The sequence below is a fragment of the Psammomys obesus genome, unplaced genomic scaffold (genome assembly GCF_907164565.1).
Source record: "Psammomys obesus unplaced genomic scaffold, mPsaObe1.curated_primary_1811, whole genome shotgun sequence".
In the NCBI taxonomy this organism is placed as follows: domain Eukaryota; kingdom Metazoa; phylum Chordata; class Mammalia; order Rodentia; family Muridae; genus Psammomys; species Psammomys obesus.
In genome coordinates, this window is record NW_026589732.1 from 729,322 (window position 1) to 748,370 (window position 19,049).

The following is a 19,049-nucleotide window of genomic DNA, read 5'->3' on the forward strand; positions in this document are numbered from 1 at the left end:
CAGCGTGTCTAGAATCCATCCATTTATCCCAAGTTTGAGCCTAGCTCGCCCCGCCCCATCATCGCCCCGCCCAGTTCTCTCCAGGCCTCGCCCCACCAACCTGGGACTGGGCCGGGGGCTCCGGTGGGCCCCGCCTCTTCCGGTCCGCGAAGTTTGATTCCCTTGGCGGGCGGAAGCTGCTCCAAGTTGAATCCTGCAAGGATTCCCGTCTCCCATCCCGGTTTTACTGGTCCCTGCGGCCGGCTGCTTCGATCTTCTGTCCGGTTCGGTCCTGCTGGGCCTGTCGCCCCTCAGGTCAGTTCTCTCTGGGCTCTGTGGGGCGGGCTGGAAGACGGAGCTTCCCCGGGCTTCCCCCGACCAGCGCCGCTCTGGGAGAACTTGCAGACCTTTCAACCCTGGCCTTCACAGATGGTGGTTGCTTTTTTTTTTTTTTTTTTTTTCCCTTCTCTCTTTCTCCCCCGTTCTGAGACGTAGTCTTGTGTAGTCCAGGATCCGAGAGGTGGGGATACCCGCGTGAGCGCTCCCCACTCCCCATTCCCGGTTCTAGGGGTTATTGAAGTTTGGCAGAGCTCTTGACGCCCTGGAGGCTGCCGTAGAAAAGATTTTTCATTTCTGTTTCAGTGCTCCGGACTTTTCTCTAAAACGGTTTAGAGAAGGACCTTGAGATACTTTCCTTCGTTCAACACAGTTTCCTAGGGTACTTCAGTTAGAAGGGAAACGTGTGATCACCCCCTTTTTAGAGTCCTTCCTCACCTGGCACCTCCTCGAAGCAAGTGGCCAGAGAAGCCCATATTGTAAGGCTGCTCGGAGGCTGTAGCACTAAACGGGGCAACCTTCTCCTGCCAAGAAGATTGTGAAGAGAAACGGCAATTTCTTAGAGAAGGCGGCCAAAGGCAGGAGGCGCACAGCAGGGTGAGGTTTGTGAGGGAGTGTTATCGGTAGATTTCTGTGGTTAGTGGAGTAGGAGAAAAAGGGGTTGCAGAGGGGCCTGAAATGTTGCTTAGAGCTGATTCCCAATTTTTGTTGATGTTTTGGTTTCTTATGAGGTGTGAGAGAATCGGAAAAGCCCTTGTTACACCTTCATGGAGACGTGGGATCTGTCCTTGCTGCCTTGTCTATTGGATGGATTAGTCCTTAAATGCTTTTTGGAACGAATACCTCTATTGCTGTTCTCAGAAACCTCTGGAGGGGAGCAGGAAGGGTGCTACTCAACTGTATTCTAAGGCTAAATTATTACCATTTTGCACTCTCTTTTGAAATGACCAGATCATTGTCTTCACTGAGTACGTGAGGCAAGTTTATCTATTTTGCAGAAAGTGATAGCATGGTTCAGATAACACCATACTAGTAGCAAAACACCCTCCATTTGCCCTTCTGGGAAGACTCACTGTATAGTCCAAGCTGGCCTTGAACTCATATGCGCCTGCCTCTGCCTCTTGAGTGCTGTTATGTATGAGGGCATGCATACAGTATCTGAAAGTTTAATTGCAGATCTCCCAGAGTCTAGCTGATTTCTTGTTTCCTCAGAAAAGTTTCTCTATTACAGATTCCCCATTCTTGCATTTTACCAGTACTAGAGGGTTCTCAGTGAGATGGTGGACGAGGGTCTAGTGTTCTTTCACACTGACATAGTCAGGCTTTCCAGTCACACATATTTCTGCTTTCTGTATTCCAATTTCTAGAAGATAAACAGGACGTGTAAGATTATTTGGACCCAGCATTATTCACACAATGTGATATAATCATTGGTTTTCTTTCCTTTCTTTTTTTAGTGAAGTCTTTTATCTATCTATCTATCTATCTGTCTAGACAGCATTTTGCTTACATGTGTGCCTCCGTACCAGAACAGGGCACCAGATCTCACTAGATGGTTATGAGCTACAGTGTGGTTGCTGGGAATTGAACTCAGGACCTTTGGAAGAACAAGCAGTGCTCTTAACCTCTGAGCCATCTCTCCAGCCCCTGGTTTTCTTTCTTTCTCCTTCCTTCCTTTTTAAAAATAATTTATTTAATTTTATTTTATGTGCATTAGTTTGAAGGTGTCAGATCCCTTGGAATTGGTGCAGACAGTTGTGAGCTGCCATGTGGATGCTGGGAATCAATCCCGAGACCTTTGGAAGAGAAGATAGTGCTCTCCAATGAGCCATCTCTCCAGGCCCCCTCCTTTTTTTCAATACAGGGTTTCTCTCTGTAGCCATAGCTGTCCTGGAACTCACTTTGTACACTGGGCCAGCCTCAAACTCAGAGATCCACCTGCCTCTGACTCCCAAGTGCTGGGACTAAAGCCGTGCACCACCATACCCAGGATAGTTTTCTTAATAGTAGCAAAAATGATGTTCCCTGGATTTAATAGATATAATCCAGCCTCACACTGGTGTTACTCAAAGACATGGTGTGATTTGACAGAAGAGGAAAGACAGAAAAAAAGGTTTTAGTATTTGTGCAAGTTAGTCTTTCCCAAGGAGCTGGAAGTTTAAAACTCCTCAGGGAGAAATCTGTGAAGAGGTTAATTATGAGCCAGGTGGTACATTGTGCAATCCTGTGTGTATGTGTGTTGGGATTAGACAGGAAGCTTGAAAGTTCAAAGCTGCCTTGGCTATAGAGAAAATTATGACTGCTGGGGTTGCAGGCCTTAGTCTCCATGGTGGGCTTGCCAGCCTACTTTATAGCCCCAAATTCCCCCATTTCCTTTCTTGTCCCCCCCCCCGCCCCATTTCTTCTCTTCGAGCAGGATTGTAGGAGTTACTAGGCCTTGCCTTGACTCTAACCTGCTGTTATTTCTTGGAAACAGATATTAAATGCATTTTTCTGAGACAGGGTTTCTCTGTAGCCCTGGCTGTCATGGACTCGCTTTGTAGACCAGATTGGCCTCAAACTCACAGCAATCTCCCTGCCTCTGCTTCCCAGTGCACTGGGATTACGGGTGTGCGCCATGGCACCCGCTGTGCCTTGAAATTTCTTAGTTCTCTGATTCTAAGTTTTTTGGGGATGGGGTTCTGCTTCGTTCCCATATTTTTCCTACTGGCAGATGGCCGTTAAGAGATTTCTGAATTAGAGAGTCTGTTAAACATATTCCCTTAAAAAATTTGCTTAAAATCTGTATGGGTAAGAGGTTGCAGTAGGCTGTGCCAGCAGGACCTGAGTTCAAGCCCAGCGGCTGGTTCTCTGTCTTCTCACCTCCACATACACACTACGGCATGTGCACAGCCAAATACACATCGAGTATACACAATAATTATAAACTTTAACAATTAAAACAAATTTATGTGTGTGTTTGTCTGCATGAGTGTGTAGCATGCTGGTGCCTGTAGAGGCCAGAAGAGGGTAGTGGATGGGTGGCCTGGACCTGGAGGTACAGGTGTTTAAAAGCAGCCCAACCTGAGTGCTAGAAACTTCACTAGCTCCCAAGTCGCTGTCCAGTCCTTCACCCCAATATCCCACCTCACCACTGTTTTACTACAGGGTCTTATGTGTAACCCAGGCTAGTCTGGAACTTCAAAACCTTCTTTCTGGTGTTCCCAGTGCTGGATTAGAGGCAGGTATCAGCCCATTTGGTTATTTTCTTTTTTGATGGTGTCTTTGATTATACGGGAATTCTGAACACACACTTTAGTTTTTTTTCTGGTTGATATGAAACTCACTATGTAGACCAGGCTGGCCTCGAACTTGCAGTGTATGTGTGTATGTGTGTGTGCCACAGTTCATGTGTGGAGGCAGGACAACAACTATGGGGGTTGGTCTCTCTGTGTTGGGGGTCCAGGGATCAAACTCAGGTTTTCAGGCTTGGTGGTAAGTGCCTTCACACAGTGAGCAAGTTTGTCTTTCATGGGTAAGTGATGTGCTGTCCGAGGCACAGTCTTCTGTAGCTCAGGCTAGTCTAGAACTTGCTGTGTAGTCTAGTACCACCTTGAGCTCCTGCTTCAAGTTCTTAAATACTGGCGTTACAGGCAAGTGCCGTCACCTGGGTATGCTTCAGTCTTTATCTGGATTTGATTTTAAGTATGATGTGAGGCAGTAATGCAGTGTAGTTGTTTTTGTTTTTTTCGAGACAGAGTTTCTCTGTGTAGCCCTGGCTGTCCTGGAACTGCAGACCAAGCTGGCCTTATACTCAGAGATCCACCAACCCTGCCTTCTGAGTGCTGGGATCAAAGGTGTGTACCACCACTGCTCAGCTTTGTTTGTTTTTAAATATGGCTAGTTAGTACTTCCACTGTCATTTATTTGCCTAAGGTTTATTTTTATCTCTATATACAAGGGAGGAGGTGATCTGGTGATATTCCTTTTTATTGGTCATATACTATTTCTTCTGTTTTACAGGTTCTCGTCATTTTGAATAAACTTCTCGGTGGACTATGAAAGATTATGATGAACTTCTCAAATATTATGAATTATATGAAACGATTGGTACAGGTAATTGTTAATTTTTTTCTTGGGGGAGAGTACAGATAAAATAATTGAAAGTCGGTCTATTTGTGTAGTCATGGACTTTTTAGTATAATTAATGTAGCCTAAAATTTTTTTCACCTGTAATTAAAAGGTTTAAGTTTATTTTGTTGTGTGTGTGTATGTTTGTTTGTGTGTGTCTCTGCATATGATGTTTGTGGGACACATGGTATGGTATGCCTGTGGAGGTAAGAAGACAGCTTTTGGGAGGAGATTCTTTTCTTTATGTGGATTCTGTGGCTGTGACTCTGTTGCTAGGCCTGTGTGCCAAGTGCCCTTACCTGCTGAGCCATTTTGTCTGGGCCTCTGCTTGCTTTAATAAACAGTAGAACAAGGATAGAATGTCAGGAAGGCTTGCAGGTCATTGCAAAAGAATGTTGACTTTTAGTGCAAATAAAAAAAACCATGGAGAGTTTTGAGCTAAGGAGTGATTTGACCTTTGTTTTTACAGGGTTGTCCTGCCTGCTTAGGGTGAAGATGATGGGTGGTAGAGGGCAGGGCACAGGTAGAAAGCGTCTAGGAAGCAATTGCTGTGAGGAGTTCATGTCAGGAGAAGATGGCAGCGTGCTTAGAATGAAACTGAGATTGAGTTATAGCATGGGATAAAATATGCCAAGTGTGTGGATGTTAAAGAGATTTACACGAGTATACAGTCATGCATTACCTGATCATGAAGACAGGGGCCGTTTCTTTTTTAAACATTTTTTTGTTTATTACAATTTATTCACTTTGTATCCCAGCTGTAGCCCTTTCCCCGCCCCCTCCCAATCCCCGCCCTCTGTCCCTCCCTCTTCTCCTCCTATGCCCCTCCCCTAGTCCACTGATAGGGAAGGTCCTCCTCCCCTTCCTTCTGACCCTAGCCTATCAGGTCTCAACAGGACTGGCTTCATTGTCTTCCTCTGTGACCTGGCAAAGCTGCACCCCCCAGGGGGAGGTGATCAAAGAGCCAGCCACTGAGTTCATGTCAGAGATAGGCCCTGTTCTCCTGAGGGAACCCACTTAGAGATTGAGCTGCCAAGGCTACATCTGTACAGGGAGGGGATCTAGGTTAGACAGGGGCCATTTCTAGTCAGCACCTGTTTCCTGTTTCCTTTCCCCCAAGGAAGTCATTGGTTTTTTTCCCCAGGGTAAGCAGCTGGGATTTGCTGATGAGTTGTACATGGAATGCTAGAGAAATGAAGTTGGAAGTTTCATGGTTTTGTGCCCAGCCACTTGAGAAAACAGTGGGGAAGACATCGGAAGAGACTATCAGAAGCTTCTTTTTGGATGTATTAATTTGAACATCTTTCAGATAGCTAGAGATATTTAATCAGCCTTTGACTCATTTTTAAAACATAGTTGCTTACCTTTATAGTTTTTTTTTTTTAAGTTAAAAATTCCTTAATTTTTTATTCCTGATACCACAACCACAATTTACAGGGCAATATACCCGATGTGATGAAAAGAAAAAGAAAAAGACGAAGCTACAACAGATAAAAGACCTCAGGAATGTACATTAATTGACACTACATTCCATTAATCAATAGCTGCACTTTTTGCGAACTTGGCTATGACAGGCCTGAACAAGAAGGGTTTCCTGTTTAAGTTGCAGTAACTTTTCTGACTGTGGATCATCGTTCCTCCTGTGGCAGATTTTTACAGTTCCTCTAATGCATTTGGGACGACTGACTCAAAGTAACCTGCAGTTTTTCTGACAACTCCTTGCTCGCTTTCCTGCTAAGAACTGTAACCTTTTTTGCTGTCTTTTAGAAAAAAACCTCTGCTACCATATCCACCACTTCCACCACCAGATCCACAGCCAAGATACAGAAACCTTTGTAGTTAAAAAAAAAAAATATTTACCTTTATTTTATGTGCTTTGGTGTTTTGCCTGCATGTACGTCTCTGAGAGTGTCAGATCTGGAGTTACAGCCAGTTGTGAGCTGCCTGTGGCTGCTGGGATTTGAACCTTGGTCGTCTGGAAGAGCTGCCAGTGCCCTTAACCACTGAGCTATCTCTCTAGCCCCTACTTTTGTGGTTTTGAAGCTCACTGAAGTTTTGTATAATTTGTCCTCAGTGACTTTATGTTGTGTTCTAGCATGTTCATAAAGCAAATTTAATTGCAGTAGAATATGGTTAAAATCGATGTACTTTTATTTATATGTATGTGTTTGGTCTGTGAGTAATCCATATGTATGTGGGTGGCTCAGGAGCCCAGGAGAGGGTGTTGGGTCCACTGGAGCTGGAGTAACAGACAGTTGTGAACTGTTTGATGTAGGTGCTGAGAATTGAACTCCGGTAGTTTATAAGCATGGCAAGCACACTAACTTGAAGCCATCACTTCAACTCTCATAGAATTTATCTATCTATCTATCTATCTATCTATCTATCTATCTATCTATCTATCTATCTCTTTGTTTTTCTGAGACAGGGTTTCTCTGTGTAGCTTTGGCTGTCCTGGACTCGCTTTTGTAGACCAGGCTGGCTTCGAACTCACAGGGATCTGCCTGCTTCTGTCTCCATAAGTGCTGGGATTAAGAGTGTGCACCACCATGCCCGGCTCATAGAACACATTTTTATTTTTTTTTATTATAAAATTAGTTATTTGCTGTTCATGTCAGGAAATAAAAATCTCCATTTAGAACAGTGGTTTTCAGCCTTCCTAATGCTGCAACCCTTTAAAACAATTCCTCACGTTGATGTGTACCTCAGCCATAAAATTATCATTCCTACTTCATAACTTTAATTCTGCTACTGTTATGAATTATAATATAAATATTCGTGTTTTATGATGGTCTTAGGTGACCCCTCTGAAAGGATTGTTCAATCCCCCAAAGGGGTTATGATCCATAGGTTGGAAACACTGACCTAAAAACATGGACTGAAAAGAATCTGGAGTCATGGCTAACATATTGGAAATGACCGAAGAATGAAAAACGTCCAGGAAAATGTGGCTTGATAGATAGCCTTTTAAAAAACCTGTGCTTGGGCCTTCATTTATCTCCATATGCATTTTTCTGTACTTAGGTGGCTTTGCAAAGGTCAAGCTTGCCTGTCATATCCTTACAGGAGAAATGGTAGCTATAAAGATCATGGATAAAAATGCGCTAGGGGTAAGTTTGAAATTATTTTTTCCTTAATTGTACAAAATAATGAGTTCCATTGATACTTTTATATATGGGAGTTATAATACATTGACCACCAATACTTTCTTTATATGTGGGAGTTAAAGTACATTGGTCATATTTATCTTTTATGACATTAAAAAAGATAATTTTGAGTCAAGGTTTGATTATATGTAGCTTTATTGTATATAGCTGGTCTTGAATTCACATTGTGTCCAAGTTGGCCTTCACCTTGTGATCTGTCTGCTTTAGCCTTATGAATGTTAGAATTACAGGTATGTGTCATCATACCCTACTAAGAAATATATGTGTCTGTCATTCTCTGTTCAGTGGGGGCCAGGAACTTGGATTCTGGATGGAGAATGGAGTGACCCTTTCTGTTTCTCTCAGGGGTGGCTAGAGTGCTTTAGGGAGAGGCCTGTGCACTAGACTGGTGTGTGGAAAAGTTTTCTACAGAGTGTTATGGTTTAGCTCTTTTAAAATGAGATCACCAGTGGCAGTGGAAACTTAGGTGTTCCAAAGCCTATGGCGATACCAAAGTGTTATAGCTCTTGGTAAGCTGCTGTGCTAGAGATGCGGGTGAAAGTTCATACCTAGTCGGCTGCAAGACACAGGCCTGTCGAGGCCTAGGCCCATCGGGCTGGAGACACGTCTGGTGGGAAGCAGGTCTACAGCTGGCTGCTGCATGCCCAGTGAGTGGAGGAAGCTGTCTCTACTGTTGTCAGCCTGTGGCTGGCTGACCAGCCTCAGGTGATCCAGAGGCCCGCAGTGGCAGGTAGGCAGCTGCTAGATTGGCAGTGGAGTTTGGGTGTCCAGCAGTGAGTCTTTAGGGAGGAAGGGAGCTCTCCCTTCCCCAGGATAAATGAAGACTCTCAGGTAGCCATGGTAGAACGCTGATGGCAGCCCAAAGAAAGGGTTTCTCTATGTGGCCTTGGCGTCCTATATTTGCTTTGTAGAGCATGCCGTCCTCACAGAGATTCGCCTCTCTGCCTCTCTGAGTGCTGGGATTAAAGGCGGGCACCACTGCAGTGGCTCTATGACTCACTCTGGTTGGCCTCAGACTTTCAGGAGTCTTCTGACTACTGCTAGGATTGTATCCAGGCCTGCTAATGAGTGTTTCTGTTACATCCTTTGTTTGGAATGGCCAACTTGTACATTAGTCTTAATTCTCTTGGAATTTCTGGGCATTGTACTGTTGACTACTGTATCAGTTAGCTTTTTGTCACTGTGACAAAACTTGAGGGAAACAATTTTTCTTTTTTTCTTTCTTTTTTCTTTCTGATAGGGTTTCTCTGTGTAGCCTTCACTGTCTTGGACTTTCTTTGTAGACCAGGCTGGCCTGGAACTCACAGAGCTCCACCTGCCTCTGCCTTGCTGAGTCCTGGGATTACAGGTGTGTGTCACTGCACCTGGCCAGGGGAAACAATTTAAAAGGAGGAAAGATTGAGTTTTGTCTCCTGGTTTGGGTTCAAGTTCCCATTATTTTGGGCTGAGGTAAGGTTGACTTTCAGGATGGTTTGAGCATGTGCCAGCAGCAGCCAGGAAACAGTGAGCACAGCTGTGCTAGCGGGAACCCTCTTTTGCACCCACACCCTGTCTTACTCAGTGGTCCCCGCTGGGTCCTCACACACTCCTAGTGTGTGCTTTGCTAATTTCCACTCACTCAAACTGACAGATTAACTGTCATGCTCATATTGAGCTTGCTTTTATTATAATCCTCAGAACACTAATTTTGTAATGATTTCCAGTTTTTGACCAGCTTTTTTCAGAGTTATTGATAGCTTTTCCTGCCTACTATTAAAACTGTTTATTGATGCTTGGAACACTTATCAGGGAATTTGTTGCTTATTTGAACTGATGTTTTTGTCAAACAGAATGATTTGCCCCGAGTCAAAACTGAGATAGATGCCCTGAAGAATCTGAGACATCAGCATATATGTCAGCTCTACCATGTGCTTGAGACAAAAAACAAAATATTCATGGTTCTTGAGGTTAGTGGTGGGTTTCAGACAACCAAAAGTATTTGCTTGCTTTTTTAGTAATTGAGAATCATGTCTTCTTACCTGAAAAATCAGAATAAATGTTTGTTCTAGTGTTATTTCTGTTGCCACGATAAAGTAATCCTTATAGAAATTAATTTAGGGGAGGAAGGGCCAGCTCACAGTTTCAGTTTCAGGTCCACAGCAAGTCAGTGCAGCACAAACTTGTTAAGAGAAATAAATATGCTGGTCTGCTTGTGCTGAGCTGGATCTCTCCAGCCATACACAGTTCCAGACCCCTCTCTAGGGAGCAGTGCCACCACAGTGGGCTGTGTCTTCCCACGTCAGTGAACTTAATAGCAATGGTCTCCCATGGACATACCCCAGGCCAGCCTCGGTAGACAATCTCTGACTCTCCTCCCGGTTATTCTAGGTTATGTCAAGCTAATAAAGCTAAATGTTTCTGGTTCTTTTCTTCCACCTTTATGTGGGTTCCTGGGATCAAAGTCATCTTGCTGGCCCTTTTTGTGCTTTTTATTAGTATACATTAATTATATGTAATGTATTACATTGTGACATTTAATACATACATATTTATGTATATAAAGTGTATTTATTTTTATGTTCATGAGCATTTTGGCTGCATGTCTGTCTGTGCACAGTTTGTGTGCCTGGTCCTTGTGGAGGCCACAAGAGGCTGTTGGATCTCCTGGGACTGGAGTAATAGACGGTTGTGAGCTGTGAGGGGCTGAGAAATGAGCTTGGGTCCTCTGCAAGAGCAGCCAGTGCTCTTAACCTCTCTTAACCATGTCTCTAGACTCCTATATAATGTTTTTTGACTATATTAATTCTCTGTTTCCTTCTTGCTATTACTCCTGGTCCCTTCCTCTTATCAGCTAGCCCCACGTCTATTTTCATATCTTTTTTTCTTGAGGGTTGCTTACAAGAGCATGGGTGCTTTACCAGAGGCTATATTACTGAAGAAAATATCTCTTTCTCCATTGTAAACTATTGACTGTATAAACCCTGAAGAGGGGGCTTTGTGAGCTCTTTCTTTCTCTTAGTTACTTTTTCTTTCTAGATATGTGTGGTGTATGCATGTGTGTAAGGCATCTGTGTGTTTGTGGGTACGCATGCTTGCACACGTGCATGTGGAAACTCAGAGTGTCTTCTGTATTGTTCTCTGCCTTACTTATTAAGGTGGGATCTCTCACTGAACCCGGAGCTCACTGTTTTTTGTAGGCTGGCTGACCAGGGAGCACCAGGAACTGCTTCTCTCTACCTCTGCTGGGGTTACAGACTGGTGTTGCCAACTGCAGGCTTTTATGTGGGTGCTTCAGGGATCTGAACTCGGGTTTTAATGCTTGTTCAGCAAACGCTTTACCATCTCCTCAGCCCCTAATGGGCTCTTTGTTGGGAGATTGAAAACCGCTGGTCTTTGGACAATGACCAGCAATAATTAGTAGAGAAACAATAACTACGGCTACTTTTCATTTTTAATTTTAGATTACTTTATTAAATGTGAGTCTTATTAACTTGAGAATGAGTTTTAGTACTTTGTTGTAAGAATATAAAGCCCTGAATGAGCTTTTTAAAACTACAGTGGTAGTTGGTTTAACGTCTGTTTATTGGTAATAAAACTGTTCAAGGGAAGAATTACTGTTCTCCTTTCTGGAGTAATTACGGAGTTGTTGGAAGTCGAGAGGGTAGTTCCCTCAGTTCCCTTGCCTTTAAAGTCAAACTAGTGTTGAGTTTTGTGTGGTTTTTACTTGCCATTCCTGGGAAGTGATTTCTGTCAGCAGTAAGTGTGTGACTCTTGCTGTTGAAGTACTGTCCAGGAGGAGAGCTGTTTGACTACATAATCTCCCAGGACCGCCTGTCAGAAGAGGAGACCCGGGTCGTGTTCCGTCAGATACTGTCTGCTGTTGCGTATGTCCACAGCCAGGGCTATGCCCACCGGGACCTCAAACCAGTAAGTGGCCCTGTCACATTTAGCTGCTTACCTGAGAGTTCAGCACCGTGTGCCTCTTCTTTCCGGGTGCCCATTGCTCTGTTTAGAAACCCTCCAGTTCTGCTCCTTACGTTTCTGTTGCAGTCAGAGTCTGTCAATTTACTTTTCTTTTTTGCATCCTCAGGGCCCATCAGGTGTATGTGACATTATAGATGCCCTTCGTTAAGATTTTACCCCTGTGAAAAATGGCCATTTAGTCATTTAGTATTTTCCATTCAGTGTTCTGTTTTGTCTGAGACAATGTCTACTTTTATAGCCCAGACTGGCCTGGAGCTCACAGAATAGCTATACTGTTAGAGTAGTGTGTTGTCATGTGGGCTTTTTAGAGTGGTGTTGGGGCTAAACTTGGCTTCTTCATGTTGCATAGTAAACACTATCCACTGAGCCATCTCCCTCCAAACCTCTCTCTTTTTCTTTTTGTGGTTCTGGGGAATAAACCTAGGGCCTCAGGCATGCTGGGACAGTACTTTTTCTCTGAGCTACATCTCCAGTCCCCAGACTTTTTTCTCTTATTTTTCTTGTCGTTTTTTTTTTTTTTTGGTCAGGGGGGCTGAGGAGACAGGGTCTCACGAGATAGTTCTAGCTGCCCTGGACCTCACTATATGGACCAGCCTGGCCTCAAACAGATCTACTTGCTTCTGCCTTTTGAGTACTGGGATTAAAAGTGTGCACCTACCTCTAGCTCTGTTTTTTTTTTTTTTTTTTCCTTGTCTTTTCATTAGGTTTTATTGATGTTTTAACTTATGTTGGATCTCAGCCTCAAATAAAAACAACTCAATCATTTTTAGAAATGGGTAGAGGTGGGATATGATTTAAGGAAATCAGAACACAGTTACTAATATGTCTTTGTTTTCTCAGGAAAATTTATTATTTGATGGATATCATAAACTAAAACTGATTGACTTTGGTCTCTGTGCAAAACCCAAGGTAAGTGTAGAAATAAAAATATGTTTATGTTAGCTGCACATGTTGATGCACGCCATTAATCCCAGCACTGGGGAGGTAGAGGCAGGCAGATCTCTGTGAGGTCAAGGCCAGCCTGGTCTACAAAGGGAGTCTAGGATAGCCAGGGCTCTGTTACACAGAGAAACCTGTCTTGATAAACAAACAACAACAAAAACCCTTTATGTCTAATAGTATACTTTGTTGGTGTGTTACTTCGCGCTGACTTTTACTTTATCTTGTTTGGCTACATCTATTTTGAAGAATGTTAAAATTTATCCTTAGCATTAATAGTTTTGTAAGTTTGCTAGATTAATCTGTGATGGAGCCAAGATGGTGAGCCAGTACGGTAGGTCTAGGATTGTCCCCCAGGGAAGCTCTGAGACTGCAGTGCCAGGTAACTTGAGGTCATTGTAACATTATATATATAACATTATAACACGTGTTTGCAGTTTGAAGAGATTGCCACCAGATGATGCCTTTGTTCATTTGAGTAGAAGTCGAGAGTTTGGTATGTGTCTCTTCTTTTATCCAGATGGTTGTATAACTAAGAGCTAGTTGATCCCCCAAGATGATCCCCTTTCCCTGTGAAAAGAAGAGGAGACACAGTGGCCATGGGCTTCTCAATTTATGGTGCTCAGGATTTCCCTAACTGGCCTTCTGTAGGAAGTAACACTGGTGTTCTCCAGCATAACTTCTCTTTGAGGTGACTTTGAACCGCTCAGCCCCGCTGTCTGCAGCAGGTCTCCTGTGTGGCTGCTTGTTGGCGGCTTCTTTCTGGGTTCTCTAATGATGGCACTGCTGCTAAAATGAGCTGTCTACACTCATTAAGAATGTAGAAATTGCAGACTCGTCTCAGCCCTTTGGAGTCTCATGATTATTTCCTGCCCCTCAACACTAGCAAGGTGCAAAGGGAAGCAGATTTTGCCTCTTCGGTTTTGAATGTTTGGTTCTTTCTGATTCTTTTCCTGCTGATGTCTGTTCTGAGGTTACCAGTGGAGGTTTGTGTCTGGGAAGCAGATGATTCAGAAGGCAGGTTTAAACATTTTTTAACAGACATATAAAATCATATAAAGATCATCCTTTGACAGATAAGTTGTATTCTCCAGAGGAAGTGGTGAGAATGTGTATGGAAGACTCCATTAGCTTCTTCTTCTTCTTCTTCTTCTTCTTCTTCTTCTTCTTCTTCTTCTTTTTTTTTTTTTTTGGCTTCCATAGATTTAACTCATACAGACACCAAGAGATTTAACTCATGCAGGCCAAAGATAGCCTCAGCTCTGTGGGGTTCTCGCTGTCACACCGCCTGGCTCATTTGTAAACAAAATCTTTAGGTTTCTAGGTCCTTGGCCTTCTGTAGGGCTCAGCACAGGAGTGCAGCAGGAGCTTCACTTTTAGAAGGCCTGTGTCTGTTTGGGGGACAGAGGGGGTTGACAGGCCACCAGTTAAGGTGGTGGATCTTATCCCAGTCTAGACGATAGATTAACCTGCATTCTCCCACATACCAGTTGCTTCTTCCTGTGGACAAGAAGAAAGCTTTTCTTACTAGGAAGAATTGATGTTCAAGATAGGGACTTGAATTCCTTGACTACTTGGGGGTGGGAAATCATGGGTGCTTGGGTGGATGTGAGGCTGATTACTGTGCAGATGAGTATCTAGGGAAGTATGGGTTTGATTTGACTGAGCTGAGGGGAAAAAGATCTTGTTCTTGTGAGGTCGAGAGGTATTAGAAATCTAGAGAATCACAATTGACATGAGCACATTTGCATAAATACAAAGAACATTTGCAGAAATCTCTTATTTGGGATAATTTTTCACCTACCCTTTCTTTGAGTTCAAAGGGGGAAGTCTATTAAAGTTAATGTTTTTAATGTTTATTTTTCTTTTTTTTTAAGATTTATTTATTATTTATACAGCATTATGCCTGCACACCAGAAGAGGGCACCAGATCTTACTATAGATGGTTATGAGTTACTGTGTGGTTGCTGGGAATTGAACTCAGGACCTTTAGAAGAACAGCTAGTGTTCTTAACCTCTGAACCATCTCTCCAGTGCTACTTTTCTTTTTTGAGACAGGGTCTCATATAGCTCAGACTGGTTTCAAGTTTTCTGTGTACCTTGACCTTTGAGTCTGACCTTGAACTCCTGACCTTCTTACTTCTGTTGTCCAAGTGCTGGGATTACAAATGTGCAGCATGTCTAATTTGAGGTTTCCTATTCTTAGGGGCTATACTAATAAGTGTTTCATTTTTACATTATGGTAGGGCAACAAGGACTATCATCTACAGACGTGCTGTGGAAGTCTTGCTTATGCAGCTCCTGAACTAATACAAGGCAAATCCTATCTTGGATCAGAGGTAATTGTTACTGGTTACTTTCTGTCATCCTCATTGTGGTTGCTTTTTGAATGAAGTGGCTGTAGTTTGCACTGGTTAGGTCAGCTAGGTAGGGCCCAAGGCTACAGATGTACGCTCAGTTTTCAAAGATATTGATTAATGAACACAGAGGAAAAACTTAGCGTTCATGCATAGCTGACCCCCAAGGCCTGTGGCCTGTTGAGCGCCCATGCTTAGAAGGCCTGGCTTTGCCTCCTTTGCACTTGCTTCTTCAGTCAGTCAGCTATCTCATTCTCTTCAGTTCAAGTCTCATAAAGACATAACATGAGTTGTCAGAAGCTCAGGCACTGCTGGGCCGAATGTCTTCTGTCTTTCATACACTCTGGTAGAGGGTGAGCTTTGGGAGGGAAATAACACAGGTCTTCCTGACCTGCAGAATCCACTTTTCACATGGAACATCTCTGGAGAGAAGTGCTATGTGGGAGAAACTTTGGAAAATACTACCTTACTTAATTTGGAACAGGAGTAGATGTGAATATGTATATTTTTAGTGACTTCATTTTAATCTAAAATTTAAAGTATTATACAAAAATAGAATTAAAAATTTGGTATGTTTTTATTTAAATCTGTGACTTATATTTGTCCCTATTTTCTTTATTCTTTCCCCAAACATACATATTTATGCACAGATTTTTAAAAATGATTTATTTATTTATTATGTATATAGTATTCTTTCTGCATGTGTGCCTGCATGCCAGAAGAGGGCACCAGATCTCATTATAGAGGGGTGTGAGCCATCATGTGGTTGCTGAGAATTGAATTTAGGACCTGGAAGAGCAGCCAGTGCTCTTAACCTCTCTGAGCCATCTCTCCATCCTGCACATCTTTTTTTAATCATGTGAATGTGACCTGGACATTCTATCCCTTTATAACTAAGCTTTTGTATTTTATTTTTTATATATTGTCTCTTTAAAAAAAAATTATATCTTCATTTTGTGTCTATATTAGGGTAGTGCATGCTACACTGTACATATGGAGGTCAGAGAATAACTTTTGGGAGTTAGTTCTTTCTTCTCATCATTTGAGTTCCAGCGATTGAACTTGGGTTGTCAGGCTTGGTAGCAAGTGCCTTTCAAGTGCCTTTACCTGTTGAGTCATTTTGCCAGCCCTGTTTTTGTTTTGGTATTTATTTTAAATGAGCCAAAGGAAAAAAAAATTTTTTTCCTTTGTGGTGTTTTGAGACAGGGTTTCTCTGTGTAGCCTTGGCTGTCCTGGACTCACTTTGTAGACCAGGCTGGCCTTGAACTTAAAGCAGTCCACCTGCCTCTTCCTCCCCAAGTGCTAGAATTACAGGTGGACGCCACCTTGCCCAGCCTCTTATGTGATTTTAATTAGTACCCTTGTCCATGTGGGTTTGATTGTCCTTGTAATGTCTTAAGAACTGTACCAAAAAATCCTCTGGCATGCTTGAAAGAACTCAGGTATGTACCCTTGGAGATTTTAGTCTGGTTGCTTAAGTTTTAAAGTAAGTAGTTGAGACAGTTCTGGTGTTTATTCTGCTTAGGACATGTTCCATGGTGGGATCTTTGAGGTTTTTACAAATTTCTCATGGGAAATGTTTCTGCAATTTTCCTTCCCCAAGTTATTTTTATCTTACTTGTCAATTGATATGTTTATTTATATTATTTTGGTGTACAGTGTTAGTTAATTTGTGTGTTCTCTTATCTAATTTGAAACAGTAAAGTGAGATGTTTGATGAGTTAACCAGAAAGTCTAGTTTCTTTCCAGAAGGGTGTGCTAGATTTTTATGGAAACATTCCTAAACTTTTTTTTTTCATCTTTTAGTTTAATTTCAGACATAATCTGTTTTGACCTTTCATGGTATTTGGCAAGGCTGTGTTCACTTATTGCCTCCACTTTAAATGAATGCTTAACTTTTGCTATCCTACAACTTGGAACACAAATTACCTGTTGGCTTGAAAGGCAAACTGTCCACTTGAGGCATTGTCAGAGTCCTGGCCTGGCTTTGATGTAATTCGGTAGACAGGAGTAGATCACCTGGGCTATCTAATGCATATGTACCACCTAGATATGAGAGGCCACCTATGTTGTCATAACAGTTTCCTGCCTTATTTTTCTCTGTCAAAAGATGCAGCTTCTGAGCTGTTCGTGGTGTTGCATGCCTTTAATCCCAGCACTCAGGGAGGCAGAAGCAGGTGGGTCTCTGAGTTTGAGATCAGCCTGGTCTACAAAGTGAGTCCAGAACAGCCAAGGCTACACAGAAAAATCCTGTTTAAAAAAAAAAAAAAAGTGCAGGGAGGGTGGGATTGGGAGGGAATGAGGGATCGGGATACAGCTGGGATACAGAGTTAATAAAATGTAACTGATAAGAAAAAAATAAAATTAAAAAAACAAACAAACTAGAAATTAACAGTAACCTAGATTTAGTAAGCATTTAGTAAGTAGCCTAGATTTAGTAAGTATTTATTAAGTAAGTACAGCAGGAGCTCTTCAAAGAGCTTCACATATGCTATCTCAGCTGATCTCCAAGACTATTTTTAAGATAGGCAGTTCTCTGTTATGTTTTTTTAAATAAAAACTTCCAGAATGAAAAAAAAAATGCAGCTCTTATCTCTTACAAGTGAAGGTAGAGGCTGTGACTTACAGTTAGTCATTCTCTTACTGGCTATTACGGGGCTGTTTCCCCAGCAAGTGAACTGTATGTATGTATGTATATGTGTATATATATATATATATATATATATATATATATATATGTGTGTGTGTGTGTGTGTGTGTGTGTTTATTAAACTGATTTATAGATAGTAGTTCAGATAATCTGATAATGGCCAGGAATCTACTACTTGTTCAGTCCATGAGGCTGGATGTCCCAGTCTGCTGCAGGAGTCTGAAAGGATTCCGGGAGAGCTATTGGTTTTCAGCTTACGTTGGAATCTTGACAGCAATGGATATAATACCAGCTGCAGTAGCAGGATGGGTTTGCCAGTGAGAGTGAGCAGCAAAAACTTCATTCTTTCACGTCCTTTATCCAGGCTGCCGCTGGAGGGTACAGCCAGACTTAGGGTGGTCTTCCTACCTGAAATATATAATAAAGCAAATCAGCACTGTGGTTTTAGTTGATTCTACATGGAGTCAAGTTGACAACCAAGTTTAGCAACTGCAGGAGCCATCACTAATAATTTGTCGTCATTATTGATGAAAATCAAGTACTGCTTGAATAAATACTTACTGCTCCTGATTCCTGAGACTCAAGGAAATCTCGGTTGTACTTCTTCCTGAAGTTTAGGATTTGTAATGCTGTTGTGCTAATTTCTAGCCTACATATATGAAAAGTCAACCATTGAATTTTATTAAGATTTTTCTACATACAAAGGATTTTTACAGCGAAGCTTAATTGCATTTTCAGATTAACAGGAAGTTTTCAGACTTGTTTTTGATGTCTCCCTGAATGTTTATATAATTTCCATAATCCTCATACGTAACCTTCTTCTCTGGTAGCCTTAAACTTGTCTTAGAGAAGCAAGGCTTTGTTTTCTCATCATAGCTTAATATTCAGCCATTTGGGATTTATTTTCTTTCTTTCCTTTTTTTTTTTTTCTTTTTCGTTTTCTTCTTTGGAGACAGAGTTTCTCTGTGTAGTCCTGGATGTCCTGGAAGTTACAGATTCGCCCTCCTCTGCTTCCTGAGTGCTGGGATTAAAGGCGTGTGCCACAACACCCAGCTGGAATTATTTTTTATGTGGTGTTAGTGGCTGGAGAAGTACACTGAATTGAAAGTCAGGAGGTCTTCCACTGAGTCAGTGTCTCTGGACAAATCTCACTTTTGAAATGTGTTTTAATGGTGTTTTATTCTTCCTCTTAGGCAGATGTTTGGAGCATGGGCATCCTCTTATATGTGCTTATGTGTGGGTTTCTACCATTTGATGATGATAATGTCATGGCTTTGTACAAGAAGATTATGGTGAGTATTATGGGTACAGAATTTCAGAATTAACGCTGTCTGTGCTGCTTATTGTATGCTTCAAAAGGCAAATGTATTCTGGGCTGTTAGAAGATAGACTATAGGTATTATTTGGCCATGGTTAAGAGGAAGAGTTGGAGGCTGCTTTTTCTTGATGTGGCTGTCAGTCACACGTTTTGATTTCAGTTTTTGAAAACTTACCAAGGTACGTGTTTATTATATATATATATATATATATATATATATATATATATAT

At 42.1% G+C, this 19,049-nt stretch overlaps 1 protein-coding gene across 1 annotated transcript in view; it reads left to right on the plus strand.

The window, feature by feature from the left end:
* The first annotated feature begins 4,346 nt into the window (after positions 1–4,346).
* The window catches only part of Melk (maternal embryonic leucine zipper kinase), a 54,627-nt gene continuing 39,924 nt past the window's right edge, over positions 4,347–19,049 (plus strand). Inside the window, exons 1-7 of the mRNA XM_055605333.1 lie at positions 4,347–4,410; positions 7,450–7,535; positions 9,422–9,538; positions 11,355–11,498; positions 12,396–12,464; positions 14,741–14,833; positions 18,695–18,793. Of these exons, the coding sequence (XP_055461308.1) occupies positions 4,353–4,410; positions 7,450–7,535; positions 9,422–9,538; positions 11,355–11,498; positions 12,396–12,464; positions 14,741–14,833; positions 18,695–18,793 (666 nt within the window). The 5' untranslated portion in view covers positions 4,347–4,352. The remainder of the gene's footprint in view (positions 4,411–7,449; positions 7,536–9,421; positions 9,539–11,354; positions 11,499–12,395; positions 12,465–14,740; positions 14,834–18,694; positions 18,794–19,049) is intronic.